This window comes from Pseudopodoces humilis, chromosome 6, assembly GCF_049639895.1.
Source record: "Pseudopodoces humilis isolate 2021_Gansu_Grassland_sample_001 chromosome 6, ASM4963989v1, whole genome shotgun sequence".
NCBI lineage: Eukaryota > Metazoa > Chordata > Aves > Passeriformes > Paridae > Pseudopodoces > Pseudopodoces humilis.
In genome coordinates, this window is record NC_142205.1 from 56,845,892 (window position 1) to 56,868,140 (window position 22,249).

At 41.7% G+C, this 22,249-nt stretch overlaps 1 protein-coding gene across 3 annotated transcripts in view; it reads left to right on the forward strand.

The window, feature by feature from the left end:
• Positions 1-22,249, forward strand: part of SMAD1 (SMAD family member 1) — a 42,709-nt gene that overhangs the window by 9,347 nt on the left and 11,113 nt on the right. For 2 of the 3 annotated variants that reach the window (XM_088056253.1, XM_088056254.1), the window contains exon 2: positions 11,159-11,782. In XM_088056253.1, coding sequence (XP_087912379.1) covers positions 11,383-11,782 — 400 coding nt within the window. In that variant the 5' untranslated portion in view covers positions 11,159-11,382. Of the gene's footprint in view, positions 1-3,358; positions 3,377-11,158; positions 11,783-22,249 lie in introns of those variants that run through there. The other variant, XM_088056255.1, reaches the window with a different exon arrangement.

Here is a 22,249-nt window from a genome sequence, read left to right on the forward strand (position 1 = left end):
GGGGATGAGAGCAGGTTTTGCAAATCAGCTGAACTATTCATGTCTGAGTGTCAGCTAATCTTTGACCTGGGTATCACTTAAAATTTGAGGGTGGCAGCTCCCTGACAAGGAAAGAACTCTTAAGAGCTGGGTTTCTCTCAATCCCAGCCATGGATTTCTTCGTGTAGGCTGGCTGGGTGACTTCAATGCTCTGAGTTGATCCCACAGAACGTGTTTTTTGCTTTATGTTGGTTCTGCCAGGTTAGGAAGGTGAGTGACTGACAGGTGGAGGGGAAGTTATGTTGCAGTACTAAGGCTGGCACAAGGGAGTAAGGGGAAACCTTTTCTCTCTGGGTGGCAGCGAGCCCTTGGGGCTGTTCACTGGCTTGTGGACCTGTGACCTTGCTGGCCAGAGGCAGGTGCTGGAGGTAGCCAGTCACAGGCGAGTGCTGTAGCACTCCCAGATGAAGACTTCCTTCAAGTGCTTGCCAAGGAAAGGTCTAATTTACAGGGTTTTTTTCCCAGATACTTATGTTGGTGATTAGCAGGGGGAGACTGGCTGCCAACAGTTACGTCAGCCCCAAAGCCCCAGTGCAGCTCTATTGGCAGCAAAACGACAGTGATTAATGGTGCAGTATCTTTTATGGGGGGTGAGGGAGGACAGATGGAGAGCAACACTTAAACAAGCTTTCCTGGTAAAGTCTTGTTTTGCTGGTATAAACTGCAAGCTATCTTAGACATGTTTTTCTAGTTTAATGCAACTTCATGTCCTCTGTCAGACAGGACAAGTGTTTTTCCTCAGGAGGAAAAGAATGTCCAAGTTTAACTTCTTGGTAGTAGAAACTTTATTTTTCTCTTCAGAGGATGAAATAATTTGAAACAATTGGCAAACTGGGTACAGTTAGCAGCATTATCAAGAAATCAGAGAAAAGGCAAATATTAAATTCACTAAAAGCCCTTGTGTGAAAGCAGATTGGTGTTACCAGAAATCACTGCCAGTGACAACAGTTCAGACACCTGAAGCTGATCTGTGCTGTGAGCCAGTGCACTGTTTGTAGCTTTCCTGGGTTCTGCACCACTGCATAAACCACTTCCAAATTTTGGGCTTTCAATCCATTTTTCTCAAAAGAAATTTAGAAAGCATTTGTTTTGGTGCTATATGGTAAGTGTGTTTAAAAGCCCTTACTCATTTTTGTTGCCTGCATCTTTGTAGTATATTTCTTAACTTTAAAGAATTGGACTATCTACAGATTTAAAATAAAAACTGTAGGTGTTTCCCTAGTAGTGGGAGCTACTACTTTTCCTAGTGCTGGAACGAGATACTCTCTGAATTTCCCTGTAGCCTTCTGCTGTGCTGAGGAACTCTCCAGAACATGGAAATCTGATTAAAACATCTTTTTCATTTTTATCTCTGGCTTGGCTAGAAGCTTCTCTGCAGAAAGCATCAGCACAACTGGCATAAATGCTCCGGGGCTGATTGCTGCAGTTGACTGCATAACTGCTCCCTTTGCCCTTCTCCCCACTGGTTTATCCAGAATGACTCCTGCTCATGGTCAGACCCAATGCATCTCCTGTGGTTTGTCAATGGGGAGCAGCTGAGAACTCGCAGTGCTGGTGGCAGGCTGCTTTGGCTCAGGTCTGATATTCCTGATTTCTTCCATCACACCTTTGCCTACTTTCGTGCTTTCACTGATCTGGGACATGAGGGCTTTCAATCTCCCAGGCCAGCCAGCAGTCAGGGTTGTTTGAGCCTAAGGGCTTCCTATCTTGGGAGCTGGGGAGTGCTGGTTTCAGCCCCAGAATTAAAGACATCTATGTAGTAGCTAAAATACAAGGAGTCTGAAATCTTTGTGTGTTCTTTCTGTGCACTAGCTTGTAGCCTGGAAGTAAGTAGACTTGTCAGGCAACTTTGGAACTTGGAGTTCTTCTGTCCATCCTCAGTACCAGGCCAGCTGTGACTGTTTGTTCAGTAGCAGGCAACAGTGGCAAATTTGGAAGCATTATGGCTGTTTTAAGCTAGCCTGCTGCTGACCTTGCAGAGCATGGTGTGTTTGGAAAATGCTGTGTTTCGGTGTCTCGGCTGTAAGAGACTTGCAACTTTGCAAAACCTGACTTTTGAAACTTCAAACTGGTCTCAAAAAATTATGGTGGAGTGTTTAATAGGTTGTCTTATTGCCAAATGCAGTTATACAGGCTCTGTTAAGAAGAAAAGCTTGCAGATAAGGGAAGGGTACTGAGTAGTTCTTTATGTGGCTTGGTTCTTCTTCCAAAAGTCATGAAAAGCTTACAGATAACCAGAGAATCAGACAGACAGATTACAGCCCTTTTCTCCTGTTGTAAAACCTCTGTATTCCCAGTAAGCCATGTAGGAGGATAACTCCCACTTCCTTTCGAGCTATGCTGTTCCCAACTGCTGTATTAACTATCAGTTCCTATCTGTGGGTTGAAGCCTTTGTACAGAATGCTGCAAAGCCTTGATCTCAGGAATATGAGAAAACAGTTTGATGTGAGATTCTGCAGATGTTCTGGCACAGGGCTGTGACAGCTGCTTTTGCCTCATCCCACAGGTTTTTGTATCTCTCTGGCTCCTTGTGTATGTCTGTACCCTTGTTTTGCCCTTTTGGAAGGGGAAAGGTGTGTCTGTGACTTCTGGGTCTGTTTTTAGAGTAGGCACGCTGGGTTGTACCTCATCTGCTGGTAAAGGCTGTGACCAACCTTTTATGTGTGTTTGTGGGAGTGTTTTAAACGTTAACCCGAAGCGTCCTTGACTTGGTCTCAAGAGGATCCCTGATTTATACTTGCCTGTAAATCGTAAACTTTCATAGAGTTTAATTGTCTTGTGTGGAAGCTGAAGGGGCATCTATAAACACTGTGATCTTCCATTTATAAAGAGTCTGTGACTTAGGCTGGCTTGATAAATACCAAGGAACTGCCAGGAAGTATCTGCTATGATGGGGGTGTGCAGCTGCTCCTCACTGTCCTGAGGACCTGGAGCACACTGAGCTTTGTGTCATCTGAAGCCCAGTCCCGGTTTTCAGTAGGTCACTCATGACATGCTGTAATTAAATAATGTTTCATTGGATGGTGGAAGTCTGGTAAATACTGGTGTTTGTGTCTGAGTTGTACAAACTTGGCTTGGAAAGCTGGGTCATGTTTAAACACTTTCTTTGTCCAGAATGGTAGTTCGTGAATTGCAGGGCACTTGATTAAATTCAACATGGACATTTTAAAGACATGAAGAAGATACAGTGTTTTAAAAGTTGTTTAAGGGCAAAAAATAGCTCTTCAGTTTTTACAGATGAGGCAAAAACCAGGAAAGTTGGAAGAATCCTTTAAAACCAGGAAAGCTGGAGGAATCCTTTAAAACCAGGAAAGCTGGAGGAATCCTTTAAAAAAGGTAAAGCATGCATCTCATGAAATGCACTGAAATGTCTTTAGTGTTGGCAAACTGACTGTTCTTATTTCAGGTGTATAAGTGGTGGGTGGAGGACTAATTTGTGGAAAGATTTATTTAATTTAACAGCATTACATTTTTGGTTTAATTTTCATCAGTTTGTTCTGCTTTGCTGAGGTTTGACCCAATAACTCTTCTGTTAGTGAATAAGTAATTTTTCTTCTCAGTTTTTGTCATCTCTTGATTTGGTGAAGGATTCTGCTTTAAAGCTGGGGATCTTGAGCTGTAATTTTAAATTTCAATCTCCGATAAATTATGTCTGGGTCACAGTCTTTAGAAGTGGTTTAATGCAGCTGATGTAACTGTATTGGTGGATGCTCTTGGTGATATGAATCATTTGTAGGAGCAGTGACTTGCCTCAGCTGAGCATAACTGGAGTGCATTTGGTAGGGTTTCCCTCTTTAAAACATACCCTGTTGGAGCACTGCTCTGGCTGGGGATGACAAAGCCCTTTTTAAATTCATGCAGTCTGTGCTAGACTGTGCTGTTCTCTGAAGACAAAACACATCTTGCATTTTATGGGCTTCAGTCAAAAATTTTGATGCCTGAGTGGTGATGAGCATTTTTCTTTCTCTTCTGTTTTAAAGGTTTTCCTTTATGCTGCAGATGTATGTTTTAACTGCCTAAAAAAACCCTGAAAGTGACATGTCAGTAAATTTTCCCCATCTCACCTGTGAAGGAAGTTCCTCCTGCCCTGTGCTGATGAATTGGAGGGAAATGCTTTTTTCAGCTGATAAAAAGAAATAAAATTCCATGCCCTTCCCAAAGGAGGAATTCAACAATTGGACAAGTGATGTGGGACCATGTGTTGGTTTGTAAAAGGATATAGTTTGTAAAGATGTTTCCTTTGATGCCTGTGATGAATATGGATGTGTTTCCCTTGGAGAGGGTTTTGATTAAATTATGCAATTAGAGCTGACCAGACAGATCTAAATATAGGAAGAGGTTTCAGTTATCCTGCCTTTGTGTGTATTAACACACCCACACAGATGTGTGTTTGTTATTGTTGTAAACAGCACCTGTTTTCTAAAGACAGTTCAAAAAGTCAGGAAAAGGAATGGTCTTTGTGGAAAAAGGGAGTTATACATGAGTTTTATGATGAAAGGGGAAAAAAAAAATCTGTTTTCCCCAGATTTTTCACCTTTTAGAAAAGGACTTCTAACTTACTTTGATAGCTAGGCTAGTCCTGGCATCTTAGTGGGTGTTCACAACGCCATGTGCTCTAAGACTGGTCTTAGAGGTTCTTCTGCATTTTTCAGGACTTGTTCTGTGTCACCTAACAATGCTGACTGAGATTCTTGACTGCTCCTACACTCCTGAGTGCTCTTAGTGTCCTGGTGGGACAGTGTGTGGAGTTTAAGTACACCACAACACAAAGGAAATGGATAAACCTGCCCCAAAGATGCACGACGAAATACCCACTTTGACTAGTAATTCATGATGTCTCTTGACAACTGTTTCTTTGGATATGCTTTTCTTTTGAATGCCTTGTCATAGTTTAAGGATTCCTTTAAGAGGCTTTTAGCTTGGAGTGAATGAAGAATGAACAGTCTCTTTCTACATAGCATTTAGGAAAAAAAAAAAAAACACCTTATGAACACTATTATGGCAAGTTTTGTGATTCACAGCCTTGTATTCATCTTAAAGGTTATTTGAATGAGGTTCATATTTTGCAGTTCCATCTGTGCCAGAGTTTTGACTGAATCATCAAGTTGCAGTTCCTTCCTGACCTTGGTTAAAGTACTAGGCTGCGGTTTTAGAGATAATCTTTGAAAGCACATCCGATTCAGTCCGACTGCTTGCCGACACCAGAAGGGATTTGTGCACACCTGGGTGGATGTTTTGATCTATCCTACTTGTATTAGCCCTGCTGTGCACCAGGCTTACCCAGCTTCCTGACCAACTATCTTGGCAAACTTGGTTTTAGTTTTTTCCTGTAGTCTTGGCAATATAAGATATATATAAAATAAGCATGGCAAGGAGACCAGCAGGCGGTGAAGGAAGAGCTAGTGTTTTGTGACTTTGTGGAATCCCACATGCATCTGAATGCAAGGAGCAAAATTCAGCAAAATTCAGTAAAATTCAGTGTGTTTTTCCTCTCTGGTGAAAAAGGCAGGATTTGAGGATCTGGTGATCACTTACAAGGCTGTAATAGTGCTAGTGTTTTTAAACATGTAAGCATGATGGAGATAGAACTCATGAAGGATGTGGTGTTTGAATTTGTTTTCAGGAGTATGGTTTTCAGTAGGTCAAAACAGTTGCAAGGGTATTGGGAAGAAGTGTTCTTAACCAGGGCAAGGGCAGATCTAATTGTTGATGCGTGTCTGTTAAAACTGGGAAAGCACCTTTGCTATGTTCTTTTCTCACAATGATATACTTGATTAGAAAGACTTCCAAGTGCCCTTTTTTTTGTATTGTAACACAGGATTCAGTTCCTAATGTGTACGGAAAGTGGGTATTTTTTCTGCAGAAGCAACAGTGAAGTTACCATAAATCTGTCAAATCTGGTACCTTCAAATCCAGAAGACCTGTAAGAATTCGCTGTTGTTTTACTCTTGCAATCATGATAGTTGAGACTCCAAGGGCAAGGAGCAGTGCCTTGTCTGCCAGAAGCCAAGTGGGGAGGCGGGCGGAAGAAAAGCTGCGGTTCACTGTGGAAACTGGCCGAACACTGTGTTCCTGGTTTGAACTTTGGGGAGCACTGGGAAGGAGCTGGCAAATCCTGATAGTGTAAGGTTATCCCTTCATGCTCTGGACTACAGAGCAATGGGCTTTTTGGGTTTTTGGGTCACTGTTGCCCTCCTTCCCTCCACTGGTAAATCCTACATTGGCCCTGTGGTTTGCTCTCCCCTGCCTGCTGGTGGGTATCTGACAGGATTTTCCCTGTGGGCTGTACAGTGATACATTGGAGATTTTCTTGGAAGGGCAGTCCCTCAGCCAAATAGCATGAAGGATGGCCCAAGAGGAATTTTGACAGAGTGAGTATTTTGGGTTGTAAGCGAGGTTACTTCACAGAACTGGCTGCAGATACCCATCCTCTGTGCTGGGTCTAAGTAAGGAAGGGAGTCTAATACAGTGTCAGGAAAACCCTGCCTGCTCTGTTAGGTATGGTGAGGTATTTTCAACACCAGTGTGTTCCTCTTTCCTCGAACGATGTGTTGTATATCAGAACACAGGATCGCATATTTCAGTGGGTTTTGGAATTCTTTCTACCTGCTAAGAGAACTTAAAAGAGTTATTTTTTTTTTTTTTTTTTTCTTTTTCTTCTTGTCATTTTCCAAACTACAAAGGAAGCCAAGTCAGGTTCCGTACAAGCTCTCTAATGAGTTCTACAGCACTCTGATGTGAAATGTGCTTTCTTTTTGCATGTGTTGTTATCATGTTACTGAGGTTTCTACCAGGTTTAGTGCATTTTTTCAGGCTGAGCAAGATCTGATCTTCTGTCATAAGAGGGTGCAAAGAACGAATTTGTTGACTAAAAGGAGGTTAATTCAGCAGAAGATTACGGACTTTGTTTCACAAATCACATTACTTGAATAAAGAAATAAAACCTTTTTGCTGCTTGCTCCAGGAATAGGGAGCTAGATTAAGTTAGTGTTGTTACACATTCTAGCATTGCAGCTGCTTAGACTTCATGCCTTTTAGTAATACATGGAAAACGTACATGGAGATAGTTCCTGCTGGAACAAAGAGACAGCTCCCCGGCTTCTATGGCAAAATCTGTTTGGGTTTTGTTTTGTTTTTAAAAAAATGTCTAAATAATGTACTGATTACATGAGTTGCTGAAAAAACGTGTTTCTCAGAGAGGGTAGATGACTAAATATTTTAAAGTAGCAAATTAACATCTCTCTGCTTGTTATTTCTTTATAGTGTTACTAAGTAATGGATGCTGGGAAGAGGTACGTTGACTAAGATAAATTGAATTTTTAAAATGCAGTCATAGACTAGACAGTTTTCTCTATTAACAATTATCCTCACTGAGGTTCCTGCCCATTTTTATGTCTAACTGTCCTAAGCATATATTAAAAATATTTAATAGGATCCTTTTTGCCTGCATCACTGAGCCTGTAATACAAATAATGAAATTAGTAGAAGAGTTACAGTCACTTCTTGTTTGCATGAAACTTGGGCTAGAAGTTGTTTTGCTCCCCCATCCACCCCTCTGGGAGAGGATCATCTAATTGTCCAAAGCCTTCTCCACCCATCAGAAACAGTCATTTATGCAAAGTAGGACAGTTTCCTATGGGATCTCCTGTGGGAATTTTAAAGCACTCTCATTGAGTATTTTACTGTCTGCTTCATGTTGCTGATGGAGTAACTATCTTTTCTTTGAGGGCTAGAAAAATAGAACTTCATTCTTACACATTTTGCCTAAATGTATTTGTTTAAATACAAGGCTGGCTAAACAGATACTTAAATAAATATAATGCTCACTTATTTTTTTATAGGCTGCTTACAGGTTTGTTTGTGTTAATCCAAAGATTACAAAAAAAACCAACAGCAGTGAAGGAAGACAAATAAAACAACACTGGGATTTGTAAGAAGTTTGCTGATTCCAATACATCCATCATCAGACAGAATGCATAATAAAAAGTGCATGGGTTTGGATGTGTAGAGTGTCCGAAAAGTGGAAAACAACTCAATTTCCTTTAAACTGATGCCAGACTGCCTTTTGGAGAGTGTCCTGTTGTTTGGCCTAGGTCTCTGTTTCATCCCTATCTCATGAATATACAGACCTTTCAAGGGTTGGTGGTCACTTAGCTGTTGGAAATAGTAACTCCCACTTTCCCAGAAGGGCACATGGATTTGGGGAAGAAAGACGCACACTGTGTCATCTGCTGACTCATGGTTTAATCTCTATTTTGCACTTCCAGCTGATAAGACCACTTTGTGCAGAAGTAATACAGGAAATGATGCAGTGCAGAAACCAAGAGTGGCAGAAAGGGAAATGGAATGTACTGGCAAGGGCTCAGCCCTGCAGACAACCTCTCTACTTCTTGGAAACTAAAATCTCCACATACATTGTGGTTTGGGTTTTATTTGATTGGTTTTGTTGGGTTTTTTTTCTTTGTCCAGCTGGTTTTTTGGGGTTTTTTTTAGCTTAATATTGGTTTTGGAGCTTAGAGAAACAAGTGTACAGCAGCCTGTGAGTTTTGTCCCCCTTCCCTTATCTTTCTGCTTGTTCAAGGCTTGGGGTGTGCTTTGTTTTGGAGGCAGGACTTCAGCAGGAATTCCTGGCTGGAGGTTGGTGCCCAGCTGGGTCCTACTGGGCTGCATTACTTCCAAGCTCACCTCCAAGCGCTGTGCCTACTTGCTGTTCCTCCTGCTCCCAGCAGCTGTTGCCACAGAGATTCCACCATAGCTTTGATGGTGAGGGTGAAACTTGATTTGGAGTGCGCGATTGCGGGAGTGGGATGTGTGTATGCTGCAGGATTTGATCCAAAAACTTGGAGAATCGGTTCTTTCGGTCTGCCTGCTTGGGGCTGCATCTGAGCATCATCTAGCCCATGTTAGATGTGGACTAGACGATGCTCTGTATATTCAGGCACGGATATAAACATACAGTCTTAACAGACAGGACTTTTCCTTTTTCACAGCAAGGAGCTTGGTGAAAAATGGGTCACGCCTAGGTAGAACCACATCTGTAAACATTAACAATGTTGAATGAAGCTCAGGTCGAAATGTAGACTTTGTACTTCCTCCTTTATTAGAGCTTCAACTCAAGCCTTTTAAATCTTTTTTGTTTAATTCAAATGGAAGTGAAGGAGAAAGCTTTACTTGATAAACTACTGGAACTAGTAACTTTTGTGTGTGGAATTTGTATCTTTTGTTTGAAAAGTGCAGAAAAAAAGATACTTACAATATTTATTGAGATAAATTCTGTATATGAATTGAGAATAACTTATGGTTATTCTCAGTTACAAACATATTTAAAGCACATGCACTGGGGTTCTGGTACTTCAGTTCTTAAATTAGCACAGCATTTTAATAGAGCACTTTACAGTGCATGTAAGGGTAAAGTATACCTGGAGTACAGTCAGTGACAGTAATGGAGTTTCAGATAATTTAACAGTATAGCACATGCCCACATAACAAAACAAATTCTTAAATTTGCTGCAGGCTCATGCAAATCTTCCGTTGCATTAACATTATTATTTCAAATACAGTTCTTAGCATAAAAGAAATGGGATGTACCAGTTTGAAGCGTAGGTAGATGTGGCCTGCATCTTAGTCCATAATAATTATTCACATAAATGTAGTTTATACATTCAGCCTAATAAAACTGAACCTCTGCAATTAGATAACTGTCCTAGTGACAAGTTAATTTGAATAAAGTGGATGGTTTTCAGCTCAAAGTTCTTCAAATACAGGGGTATACTATGAAGGCATTGCAGTGTATGGCGGTCAAGAGAGTAAGTGTGCCATCGCATTTGCAATTTTAAGGTCTGCAATGTTTTCTTGGTACAGCTGTGAAGTCCTGTCTGATGTGGGTGTGCTGACACCTTCTATTTTTCTGTGTGTATAGATTGCTTGGTTGGTTGGGTGTTTTTTGTGTTGTTCTGACGGCAACAAAAACATTCATATCCTTTTCCCCTTCCCCCTTCCTCTGCAACCTGTTGGTGTCCAGTCCAGGATATGTTTCCTGTCTTGTCTGTCTATTTGAAAATCAGTGGTGTGGTGCTCTTTGTCTCATTTTCCCCTCCCTGCCAGTCCTGCTCTTCTGTTTCCCTTGCCAGAGCCTTTTGCCTGGTCCCAGCCTGGACAAGGACAAAACCTGCTGCTTACAGCTGGGACTCCTTCAAATGTGGTATTCCTCCCCCTCTTGACCCATCACTTCAGTCCCATCCCTTGTCTCCCAGCTTGAGGACTACTGTGCTGTCTAAAATCCTCTTATCTGGACTTCCTTGTCCTTCCCACTCCTTCATGAGTCCTTGAGTCATCAGGCAGACATTGCAGCATGAAGGGTCAGTGGATAATTGGTAAAGTTCATGATAGCTTTCCCTCAGAGGCTGCTTAGGAGCTCTGGGGGCTCTTGGTGGGGGGGTGGGCAGACGCAGTTTTCTTTCCCACGTGAGTGAGTGATGGCTAAGATCTTTCTAGTTTCACTCTTTTTTTTGTAAATTTTTTCTTTTTTTTCTTTGTTCCTCAAAGTAAGTAAGAGGTAAAACTGAACTGGTTTGTAGGTGTTTTTGTTTTGGTTTTTTTTCAGATTGAGTTATATTCAGGTCTAGTGCCGTGATTTTTGAGTTTCATGTCTGGCAGTTTGGAGAGAGCTGGGCAGCACATTGATGTTGAGGAATATTGCTTCCAGCCACTCTGTAAAATAAATAATAAAAAAAGCACTAGTGATCCTGTTTCCTTGGGATATTTTACTGGTTTGCAAACATTTTGAGGTTGCAACAGCTGACAGGCAGATTGTAGCAACTCTCACAGTTAATAGCAAAAAATTTAAATTGAGGGACTGTTTTAGGCTAGATTTAATGTGAATTACATTTCTAATATAGGGATGTACTGGGTTCAGCAGCAGGTGCTACTGCTTAAGTTTTCATCAGATGTGCCTTGGGTCCAGTCCTGGAGGTTGTCAGCATTTGTTGTTGTTTTGTCAATGGCTGTTTTTTGATCACATCACTCTTTTGGATTGAGGTGGGGGTATTTTTAACTGCTGTATGTCAACTTGAAAGGTAAAATCCTTTTTTCTTCTCTTTCTCTGATACTGTCCTTTAGGTTGTCAACCAGAAGGATTTAGAACAATGAGAAGGTTGTGACCATCAAGGGGTGATGTCAGCGCTGCCTTCCTGGGACTGGAGGATTGAAAAGGAGAAAGGACCAGAACTGTTTGATCCAGGCTGCTTTTGATTGCTGACGCAGCCTGCTGTACCCCGGTGGTGGTGGAAGAACAGGGCAGTCGTTCCTGCTTGGTTCTGTGGTATCACCACCACAGGGTCACCATGAATGTAACAAGTTTATTCTCCTTCACCAGCCCAGCAGTGAAGAGGCTGTTGGGGTGGAAGCAAGGGGACGAAGAGGAGAAATGGGCAGAGAAAGCTGTTGATGCATTAGTGAAAAAACTGAAGAAGAAAAAAGGTGCTATGGAGGAGCTGGAAAAAGCACTAAGCTGTCCTGGTCAGCCCAGCAACTGTGTCACAATTCCTCGTTCCTTGGACGGCCGGCTCCAGGTGTCACACCGGAAAGGGCTCCCACACGTCATTTACTGCAGAGTGTGGCGCTGGCCAGACCTGCAGAGCCATCACGAACTGAAACCTCTGGAATGCTGTGAGTTCCCCTTTGGCTCAAAACAGAAGGAGGTTTGCATCAATCCCTACCACTACAAGCGGGTGGAAAGTCCTGGTAGGTTCTTCCTTGTTTGTACCTTTACACCTTATCTGAACAATGCAAAGTGTGGCAGTTAATTATGTGACTCATTGGCTTAAATAAGCAAAAGTGGCTGTTTGCACATGTCAGATTCTTCCTCTGCAGTTTATCTGGATGTAGGCATTAATTAGCAGTTCTCCCTTTCACGGGGCGAATGCTTCACTTCTGTAAATGTTTTATCACTACACAGAGGCAGTCTTAGTATGTGCCTCAGGCTGCTGGGCCTGGTATCATCTGGGAATGTTGGTACCCACTATCCCTCAGTTAATTTGTTGTTTACTCAACTGTGCAGATCTTTGATTTTGTATGAAACATTGCAGGTTAACATAAAGGATTTATTTGCATTGTCTGTGCTTGAAAACCATTCTGACACACAGCAGTAGTAATACTGCTAGTAGTAATGGTAGTATTTTCAAATTATTTCACTTTTTCACTTCAGTTTCTTCATCCTACAGAAAATAATACTGTTTTTAGTATCTCTCACAATTGTTGCCTTTTAAAAAGACTTTGAGTTTCAACATCGGATTATAATCCCCTCAAGTTGAACTTTGATAGCACAGTTTGATTGTATTTGAAATACTGCTGTCAGCTGTTCTGCAAACACAGTTTGCTTGCCTGTTACCCACTACCTCAGTATCCTTTCTTAAGGTGCCACCCATTCTCTCTCCCGTCTCCTCTTCAAGGGCGAAACCTCTTTTTGATAACTCAATGCTTAATTTCTCTCATGCAAGTTTATTATCAGGGAGACTTCCAGGGACTAGGTTGAACTGTGCTTGGATGTGTCATCACTAGTCTCCAGATGTTTGTGAGGGTTTACAGGGACAGCTGCAGAAATGCACCGCAGGCATGGGTGGACTTCCCTGGTTTAAATGTGGGAAGTCCATCAGTGTTAGTTCAATTTCATAAGATCTGCAGCTGTCTGTAGAGTGGCAAGGATACACAGAACCATGATGGAAATGAGGTTGTTGCAAGATTGTTTTGCTGTGGATGGAAATTGCATTTGTCTTGGATCTGCAATGCACAGTGCATATCTTAATGTTAAATATTTCCCTTTGCTGTGTTAGTATTAACTTGGAAATCATGTGAATGGCAGATGCAGTACCCATAATGTATGTGTTTATGGAGCAGCAGCTTGAACAAAAGAACTCAGCACTGGAAAAACAGTTCTGAAAAAACTTAAAATTAAAAAAAGTCTCAACAATTTCATGTTAAGTACGAGAGGGATAATGAAATTGTCATGTACTGCTAGCTGTGTGCATATGTCTGGGTTGTTTGCTTGCATTCAGTATTCCAAAATACTGAAAATTAATATTCCTGAAACGCCTCTATTTCTGTCAGACTAGGGAACAGCTGGGCTCTTACTGTAATGCCAGATTACATGTTCTAACTCATTTTGTTTTAGTGTTGAAAACAATTACTTAGTTTGAGAACATTTTCATATGGACCATTTATGTTATATTTAAAGCTAGGTATTTGTAAATATTGTCACTTCAAAGAATCACAGAATGACTTAGGTTGGAAAAGACCTCCGAGATCATTGAGTGCAACCTTTGACTAGACATGGCCATGTCAACCAGACCATGGCACTGAGTGCTCCATCCAGTCTTTCCTTAAACAGGGATGGTGACTCCACCAGCTCCCTGAGCAGCCCATTCCAACATCTGATCAACCTTCATGTGAAGGAATTCTTCCCAACATCCAACCTAAACCTTCCCTAGTGCAGCTTGAGACTGTCCATATTCTTTGTTCACTTCAATAAGTTATGCAAGATAGAATAAAACTTCCAAAAGATATCTAACTAAAATGTACATTTTAGGCTGGGTATGTAATGTAGGAGGGGTTTGTATTTAGTCAGCCACAGATTGTTTTGAGGGATATTGCACGGAGCAGAGTGGGAAAACAGCTTCTGGAAACAGGTGCTAGTTGAACTCCCATTTGGCTTGGAGAGCTATGCTCTGTAACTTTTGACTTCTTTTTTCCTGTCCCTTCCTTGTTCTTTCTGTCCTCCAAGCATGGTCTTTATCTTCATTTCCTGACAGTCACTCCCAAATTCTGCTAACTGTTTTTTCCCATTTTTGCCAGGACATTAAAATACCATGTAAAATTGCCATGTAAGTGCTTGCACTTGGAGATTAATGGGTAGTGGGAATTCATGCACGAGTCACCATTTACAACAGTCTATGGACTCGAGCAGATATCAAGGTTTGTGTTTCCCAGAAGGCTTAGAAATGTGCTTTCTCTTAACAAAGCAAAATTGGAAACTCAGATTGTGTATGATACACGTTTTGTGTACAAGGTACATTATGAAGTTCTGGCTCTGCTTGACAGTATGGTCTCTGTTTAACTGTTTTGTGCAGAACCAGTTACTGGAGATCTGAAGGGTATGATCCATGCATGGGATGGCATCTGTCCCTTCATTCTTCTGCTGATTGTTGTGTGATTTGTTTCAGTGCTGGGTAAGGTTTGAGGAATGGATTAGTGGCAAATCCTCAAATATGTAAAGTAAGGTAATGTTCTTTGTTGGGAAATCAGTGCTGTGGATATGTCTCAGTTTCCACAGTTCCAGAGGCATGAATGGATTTTTCTACCTCGACACCTTTTTCCATCCTCACTGTTTAGCTTGTGAAGATAAGCTTGGAAAGCATGAGAACTGGCACTCCGTGGTGTGTCTGCCAGCTACAAAGCTACACCTGAATCCAAGTGAGATTTTTCTGTTAGCCAGGCTAGATAGGAGCAAGTTATAAACAGTGAGAGGAGGCAGGAAACTATCAGCAGTCTCCAAGAGGGAATCTCCCGGTGTCCCTGCACACTGAGGGGAACGTGGCATCTGGCAGGCACATGGGTGTGACATGATAGACCGTGCTCATGCCTGACCTGACCAGGAGACTCTGCACAGGCACAGGGGCCTGTCTGATCCTGTGGAGCGTCGATCAAGAAAACTAAACTCACAGAAAACTGCTTTTTGGCACTGTTAACTTGGCAAGCTCAATGCCCTCAGCTTGCTCACGTGGAACCAGATTGGAGGCACAACAGTGTGGGGGCCCAGGGTGGAGGTGAGACACTTCCTGTGACACTGGGATACACTTTCAGCCTGGAACCAGTGAGCCGATGGAGCCATGGGGCTGGGCTCCATGGCAGGACTGCTCCTGCTCGCTGTGTTGTGCCAGCACAGCTGTTCTCGTGGCCTTGTGCTGAACCAGATCACAGTCACTCTTCCTCTCCCCTGCTGTGTTATCTTTCAGGCTGATCAGGGCAGCACAGGGGCTTTCGTTCTGGCTGCAGGAGCATCTGTACCAACACGGCCCTGTGGAGGACATCTGGGAAGCAGTGGAGGTGGAGGAACATGAGAGGAGAAAGTACAGACTTGTTGCTGGGAGTGGGAAGGCAGCCTTGCGCTTTGAGTGCCAGGAGGAAATATCTCCTCGAGATGGGTTAAAGTAGCACCTTGCTGCTGTTCCCTAGGTCTGTTGTGTGCAGAATTATTTCTGGAGCAGGGAAGTTAAGGGCTGTCAGATTTCTCCCTTGGCAAGGCAAAGCAAAGCTTTTAATTAAGGAGGGCAAGGTCTGAATTTGATGCCTCTTAGAAATTGGCACGCTTAGCTGAGCTGGTGTGCTTGCTTGGCTGAATCTGCTTCTTCTCCTCAGTTTTAGTTTTTGGTTTAGAGATACGTGTTGTGATTATTCTTAAGTATGATCAAGACTTGCTAAATGATTAGGTGTACTGCATACACAGAGGCTGTGAGGAAAAACCTGACATGGTGTTTCTCATCCCTCTGAAAATGCCACAAATGACTTCTCAGGTTTTGCTGGACAACGTGTAAAGTCCCTCCTGAGGCACTTCCTTCCCGTCTTTTATTCCTTAGGTTTCTGGGGAGATACAGCTTCTGCTGCTTGCCTCTGTCCTCAGTTATGTCAATGGGACCAGATGAAAGCTATCATCCAGATTTAAGGGGGGGGGAAAGGCACGGATCCTGTTTGCTCTAGCAGCAAAACCAAAGGAATGGAATACGGAACAGGGAGGATGAAGAGGTGCTTAAATTGACACTGCTATTAAAAATAATAATAATAAGTCACACCTCTAATGTGGCTTTAGGAGAGGAGGTTCAGTTCTTTTGCCTTAGCTAAAGGGGAAGGAAGGAAGACAAAGAAACTGCATATTTAATTTTCTTAAAGTGCTAGTGAACACTAGCTCTCCTCCGTGCTAATGCAGAATTGTGTTTGCCTCTGCTAAGTGTAGTTTCCATCATCCTGCTAGGTTCTGACTTTATAATATGTTACAAAGGAGGCAAAAGAGAAATTAACTTTGTTTTCACGTTTCGTGTGTGGCAGTGTTTCTGAAAATGGCTTGCCCCATTTTTTTGCCATTACCAATAAAACATAGATGAAAAAGGCTGAATAGTTTTCCTCTGTTAAGCTTCTCTTCTTCAGAGAGCTGGCTGCTCTGTATCAAGGGGCTTTACAAAGCTGATGGTGCCAATGTTCCAGCCAAACTTGGGGCAAGCGGTGGTCGCTTTTTGGTGACTCAGACAAATACAGTGTCATAACAGTTGAATTTTCAATTTTTCCTGAAAACTGTGATTTTCCTTTCCATTATAACCATGAATTCAAAGTGTATGTCTGCTTCAGCAAGCTTGTTGCTGGCCAGAAAAATTCTACCTGTATGTACAGCTGCTTTTTGCCACAAGAACGGGCCAGGTCCCCAGGCGCTGAGGAGAGCGGTAGGTGTGTCATGCTGGTTTTCTCTTGGTGTGGACTCTCTGCCTATGACTTTAACCTGTTTATTTTAATATTTGTCTTTGATCTCCTTTGCTTTTTGCTCTCAGTGAGGCTCTGAAAGACAACACACCTACTGCAGGCTTCCACAGAACCAGGTGGAGGATAACGCCAGTAGTGCCAGGCATTTGGGAGAAGGGGAGAGGAGGGGGGTGGGAGGAAAAGGCGAATGGGAAGCTGGTTCTGGGATCTAAGGGAGAGCAAAACTGCTGCACCCCTTCAGACATTATGTAGAGCTGAGTTACAAAAATCCTTGTTCCTGTACAATTCCCACAGCAGGATTTCTGCACCTCTGCAGGCTGGGTGTGAGGGAGCAGAGTGTCATCCCTCAGAAGTTTTGCCGTGCAGCCATGCGTGCACTTGGGTGTGACTTTAAAAATAGCATTGCTACAACAGGTGGGCACAATTATAGGATGGTTCCCCAAAATAGCAAAAGCAACTGTCAGTTTGCTTGGCAAGCAGAATAAAACTTCCTTCATTTTGGCTTTGCAGAATTCAGTTCTTAAATTCCCCGCCAGAGCTGACCTGAAGGAGAGGAATTGAAATGAGGAGGTGGAAGGAGGGAATGGTCTAACAGCAGGGCTCTCCTTGTCTAGCTTACCACGTGTCAGAAAAAGAAACTGCAGTAAAGGGATAAAAGTTGTCAAGAAAGGTATATTCCTGTCCTATTTTGTCTGTGTTTTCTTTCTTCAAAATTAACCAGATATAGATGTTTCTTGTGATTTGAAAGACCAGACTTCCAAGTTTTAACCTACTCAGTAGGATGGTGACTGTGGCTTTTGTACAGGTAATTTGAACTCTGGTCTGTGTAAATCTCTGAATTAATACACACTATCACTGTGACTTCCTCCTGCATCAGAACTGCTCCTCCACCAAATCTGCTTACAAAGGCTCCCTCACTAATGTGTGTACAATTAGTACTAAATTCTGATATTGGCCTTGACAAATGTCAGTTTAATCAGAATGTCAGCTTATCAGAGCATCCGCAAATAAAATCTAATGTTAGCTGAATATTGTAATGCAGGAAATGTCCTAATATTACTTGTCAAATGCATTTAGACCAGATGTCTGATGTAAAAGCAAAGTCAGTAAAGTAACAACTGTTTTGCCTTTTTTATTTTTTATTTTTTATTTTTTATTTTTTTTTAAATGCAGTCTTCATTTGTAACTATGCAAAATGACAACTGAAGCTGTGGGGTCTCCCAAAACTGCAAAATAAAATTAAAAGTTGAGAAAAAAAGGCAGCTGTCAGCTTTCTCCTGGACTAAAAAATTTCTTTCTGTCACCTGAAACAGGCTGCTGAATAGCGACAATTACTAGAACAGAGATTTGGAGCGAAAGTCTCAAAGGCTGGAATTTCTCCTTTTGAGAAGCCAGCAAAGTGAAGCTGTGATACCACAGCCAAGGGTTTTTGGAAGAGCTTTAAGTAGTTCGATCCTCAGAGATTGCTTTTGACACAATCCTTATTAATTTTATATTTTTAACCAATAATAGCTCAGGCAACATGAGAAAACCTAATGACATAAAAAGTCTTCTCTCTACACAGTGTTTTACTATTTACAAGCATGATCTTGGCAGGGCCTTGCAGTCAGAATGCTTCAGTGACTCCCTGGTGCTGCAGAGAGCAGCACGTTCAGCTGAGCATGTGTTGGTACCTGGTGTGTTCCCACCGTGGGACTGGAGTGCTCATCAGGATGCCACAGCCAGCTTCAGCTGTCGTGACCTCCAAGGCAGGAAATGAAGCTGGGAGTCTTCAGGAGGGTTCAAATTTGTTAGTTTAAGGCTGCTGCTGTCTTTTGTTAGTTTTGGTTTTGGTTTTTTTTTTCCTTAACTCTTCGTTTTTGTTACAATTTAGTCTTTGCAGGATTTTCCTATTTCCAGATAGTGTGAACTTTTGTTTTGGGATTTTCCTCCTTCCCGACCTGCAGTTCTGTTTTTCTGGCAAAACATATGTGCCTTTGCATAAATTCAGATGAAAATGCAACTATGTAATGTTTGGAAATTAAAGTGCTCTGTCTAATGATAATGTTGTCAGGTCTTCATTAGCGCTGAGGGCCCTGTTGTGGTACACCAACCCTTTTAGAGAACATATGCTGACCAAGTCATGGTTTTTAAGGGCAAAAAGCGCAGCACCAATTGCTTGTATTTTTCTTTTCTCATTTATTTTATAAATAATTTTTTTACAGAAGAAGTAGAATCTACTTTGGCAAGGAAAGTGGATCAAAGTCTGCTTTCTTATATGTGGCCCTTTGTATTTCATTACATGGTCTTTCAATTTCCATACGTGGAAAGAGATACACCTACCCAAGTTTTCACATAACATGCAAAGGGTGTGGAAAAAATGAGCCCTTGAGGGACGCTAGCTGTCATCTGGGCTTGTGTAAGATAACCAAAACCCATTTGGATAGAAGATATGCTTCTTTGAAAGTACAGCAGGTCCTTCGGATTGGATTAGTTTGGGGTTTTTCATAGAGAAACTTAAAAAAAAAAAAGTTACGTTCATAACTTGGAGACTTTCTGTGTTTGCTAAAATCATTATCTCTGGAATGTGAAAATAGAACAAAAAAGAAAAGCAAGAAGATCTTTATTTAGGATAGCACAGCTGTAAGTTTTCTGAAGAAGAACAGGGTGACATACTGGAGATAAAAAGAGTAGAGATCAGTAAGTTTCTTCAAAGGCCACTATTACATTTTCATAAAAGCATTTCTTCCTTGGTGTGGTTAGTCAGAACATTTATCTGAATAGCCAGGTTGCCTTTGGTCTATCTTCTGTATTTTTGGCATTCTTGGCTCCTAGATGAAATAGCCCTGTGGGTTAAATTGCCCTGTAGCTCTAATTTCTTTAATACAGCTCCTCTTGTTTGGTGCAGGCAAACTTGGTCTTATTTGCATGAAAAACAAGCTCCCCAATTCCCAGGCTGTCTTGACAGACACAGGATCTCAGCTGCAGTTACACAAACATACCCAGCCTGCTTCCTGGGGGTTTATCCCCCTCTTCCTTACTAGTAACCTTTCTGGTAGTAGTCATGTATTAACTCTCAACTCCAGGTCCACATGGATAGAAAAACTTGGGAGGAAAGTTTAGCCACAATATAGCACATAAAACCTTTTAATCCGGTGTTTGAAGAATTACAGAAATCAAGCTGTCGGATGACTTGTGGTTCTACTCCATTAACTTTAATGAGGTTGAGTTGGCAAATGTGTTGCAGCAGCTTTTTAAGACACGAGTGTATTCAATATTATGTTTCCTTTAAATATATGTTTATGATACTGATGTTAAAGTAAAAAAAAAAAAAAAAATTAATTTTTTTATTGTATCAGTGTTCCATTCCACTGAAGAGGAAGGGAGAAATTGTGTTTGCAAATGGTTAGAGCCACATCCTGCAGAGATCTGCACAGCAAGGATGTGCACTGCTTCATTATTTCATAGCAACAGGTGTGCTGGCTTAGCACTGAATAACTCTCTCATGCTCTCTCCCCTTCAATTATACCTCTTCCTGGAGCTGGCAGCTGCAGCAGAGATCAGCCTCCTCCCCTGCTGGACTGAGCCTCAGTAATTTGTTATTCCATGTGGCTGAGGTCTGCAACCTGACCAGAAGCTCAGGGCCTTACACAGGGGCGAGGGGAGCAAGAAGGGTGTGCATCCCCCTTTATGGTTTGAACTCCTGGCAGCCTTCCATGCTCCAAAGGGCCCAGTCCCTGCTCATGTCCTTACTCCTGAGTGAACAGCACTCAAATTAACTCCCCTGTGGCTCTACTAGGAACAGCTTCCCTGAAAAAAAGCTGGGAGCTGCAGAGAGATCAGGTTATGGCAGTGAGTGGCTCGGAGTTGGACTAATTGGAGCACTGCAGTCTCTGTCCCATCTGATGTGGCCTTTCAGGGCTTTTCCTCCTCGCTGAAGGTTTTGTGTATGCAGGGAGGATGTGAATTAGGGGCAGCACTTAAAGTTAATTCTGCAATGATATTTTTGAGACTATTTGTGCCGTATCAACACCAGTTGTATTCTTTTTCCCCCTTTTCTGTGTGTATTTTGAAGAAGTTGGCATTTAATCGCTTGAGGTTGGTAGAGTTGGACAAAAAGTGTGGGTTTGCATGAAGGACACCTGGGAAAAGGAGACTTGTTTTTATCTCAAGTCCTTCTATACTTTGCGAGTGGTTCTGCCCAACAGGAGAAAACATGTATATATACCTTGGGAAAATCTGGCACTGCATTAATTTAATTACAGAAAACATACAGAAAATATCCTGTTCTGCTGTTTTAAAATGCTGTAAATCATGTGGCTTCCTCTGATGTCATGTGTGTCATTGTTTAATGTGAGGTAGGGGATGGAAAAGGTAGGTGATGTACTTTCTGCACAAATTAACTCCATAAAAGTTAATGGTTTGACCTTCATCCATAGGAAAGGAAGAGATAGGAAAGCTGTGCTTTTAATGCTTAGAAGAGTAGGGAAGAGTCATAAAGACAGGAAAGGGAAAACACATTTTTAACAAATGATCTCATTGTTAATTTTTTCATTGGTAATTTATTAGCCCAGCAAATGTTGAGTATGACAATGAAATAGTACTTGACCTTGCTGCAAGAGGACTGCTTGGTTTAACAGAACAAGCCTAAATCTGAGAAAACCTAATATTCAGAGAGCTTGGCTCTGACATGTTGAGGATGAGGGGATTTGTGATGTCCACCTGAATGCTGAGTAACATTTTTACAGCCTTTCCAGTGGCATGTCAGAATGGTTGTGCTGGAGCAAGAAACAGTCTGCATGGCTGGGAGAGATGGAGCTTCTCCTGGGGCGTTTTGCAGTTGAGAACTTCCATAGAATGATAGATGGATGTGTTTTGTTTCAGAAAACACCATAATTAGGAGCTTTGTCTATGCCTTGTAAAGTGGAGTTGTGTTTTTTGACATCTAAACAAATCTACTTAAGGGTGACTTCTCTTCAAATATTTGAAATCTGTTGCATTCTCAGTGAAGTTGCTCTAAGAAATTGAGAGATCAGATTAAATGCTTAAAACCTGCTTCTTACTTGGGCAGCCTTTATTTCAGTAGTGAGTGTTTGGGGTTTTGTCAGTGTATGTTCAATGAAGATTTCTGGGATCAGACTGCTCCTGCATTAATACCACTAGCAGGCAAAAATGGGAGCTTAATTTCTCTCTTAGGCATATGCAGAAAAAAAAAAATCTGAGCAAGGGAAACCTACTTATTTTCTTTTTACTTACTTTGTGACTTTAGGAATAGAGAGTGAGTTTTTCATGTGGCATTCATTTATATCCCTTTTAAACATGAACCTAGACCTCACACACCGGGTGTATGTGTCGAGTGATTATCCTGGTACTCTTGGACTCCAGGACCAAATTTTAATAAATTAATAAATACTTATTTACTAAAATAAATACCTGAGTGCTGCTTCTGTTACAGCAAAGTGCTGGAAGAGTAAAGATGCCCCAGTGTCCTGGAAGAACCTGTTTGTCATGTCAAGAAAATGTAGTGCTTTTTTTTGTTTTGTTTTTGGCAATTAGTAATTTGTAATTCAGGCTTTTAATAAAGCAGCTCTCTCCAAAACACCTTTCTTAATCTGAATGATAGCTATGTCTGTATAGGCTTGTTGACACTGCTACTACTGTTGACTACACATGCTCCTGCTCTTTTTCTGTATGCCCAAGTGTCAAGGC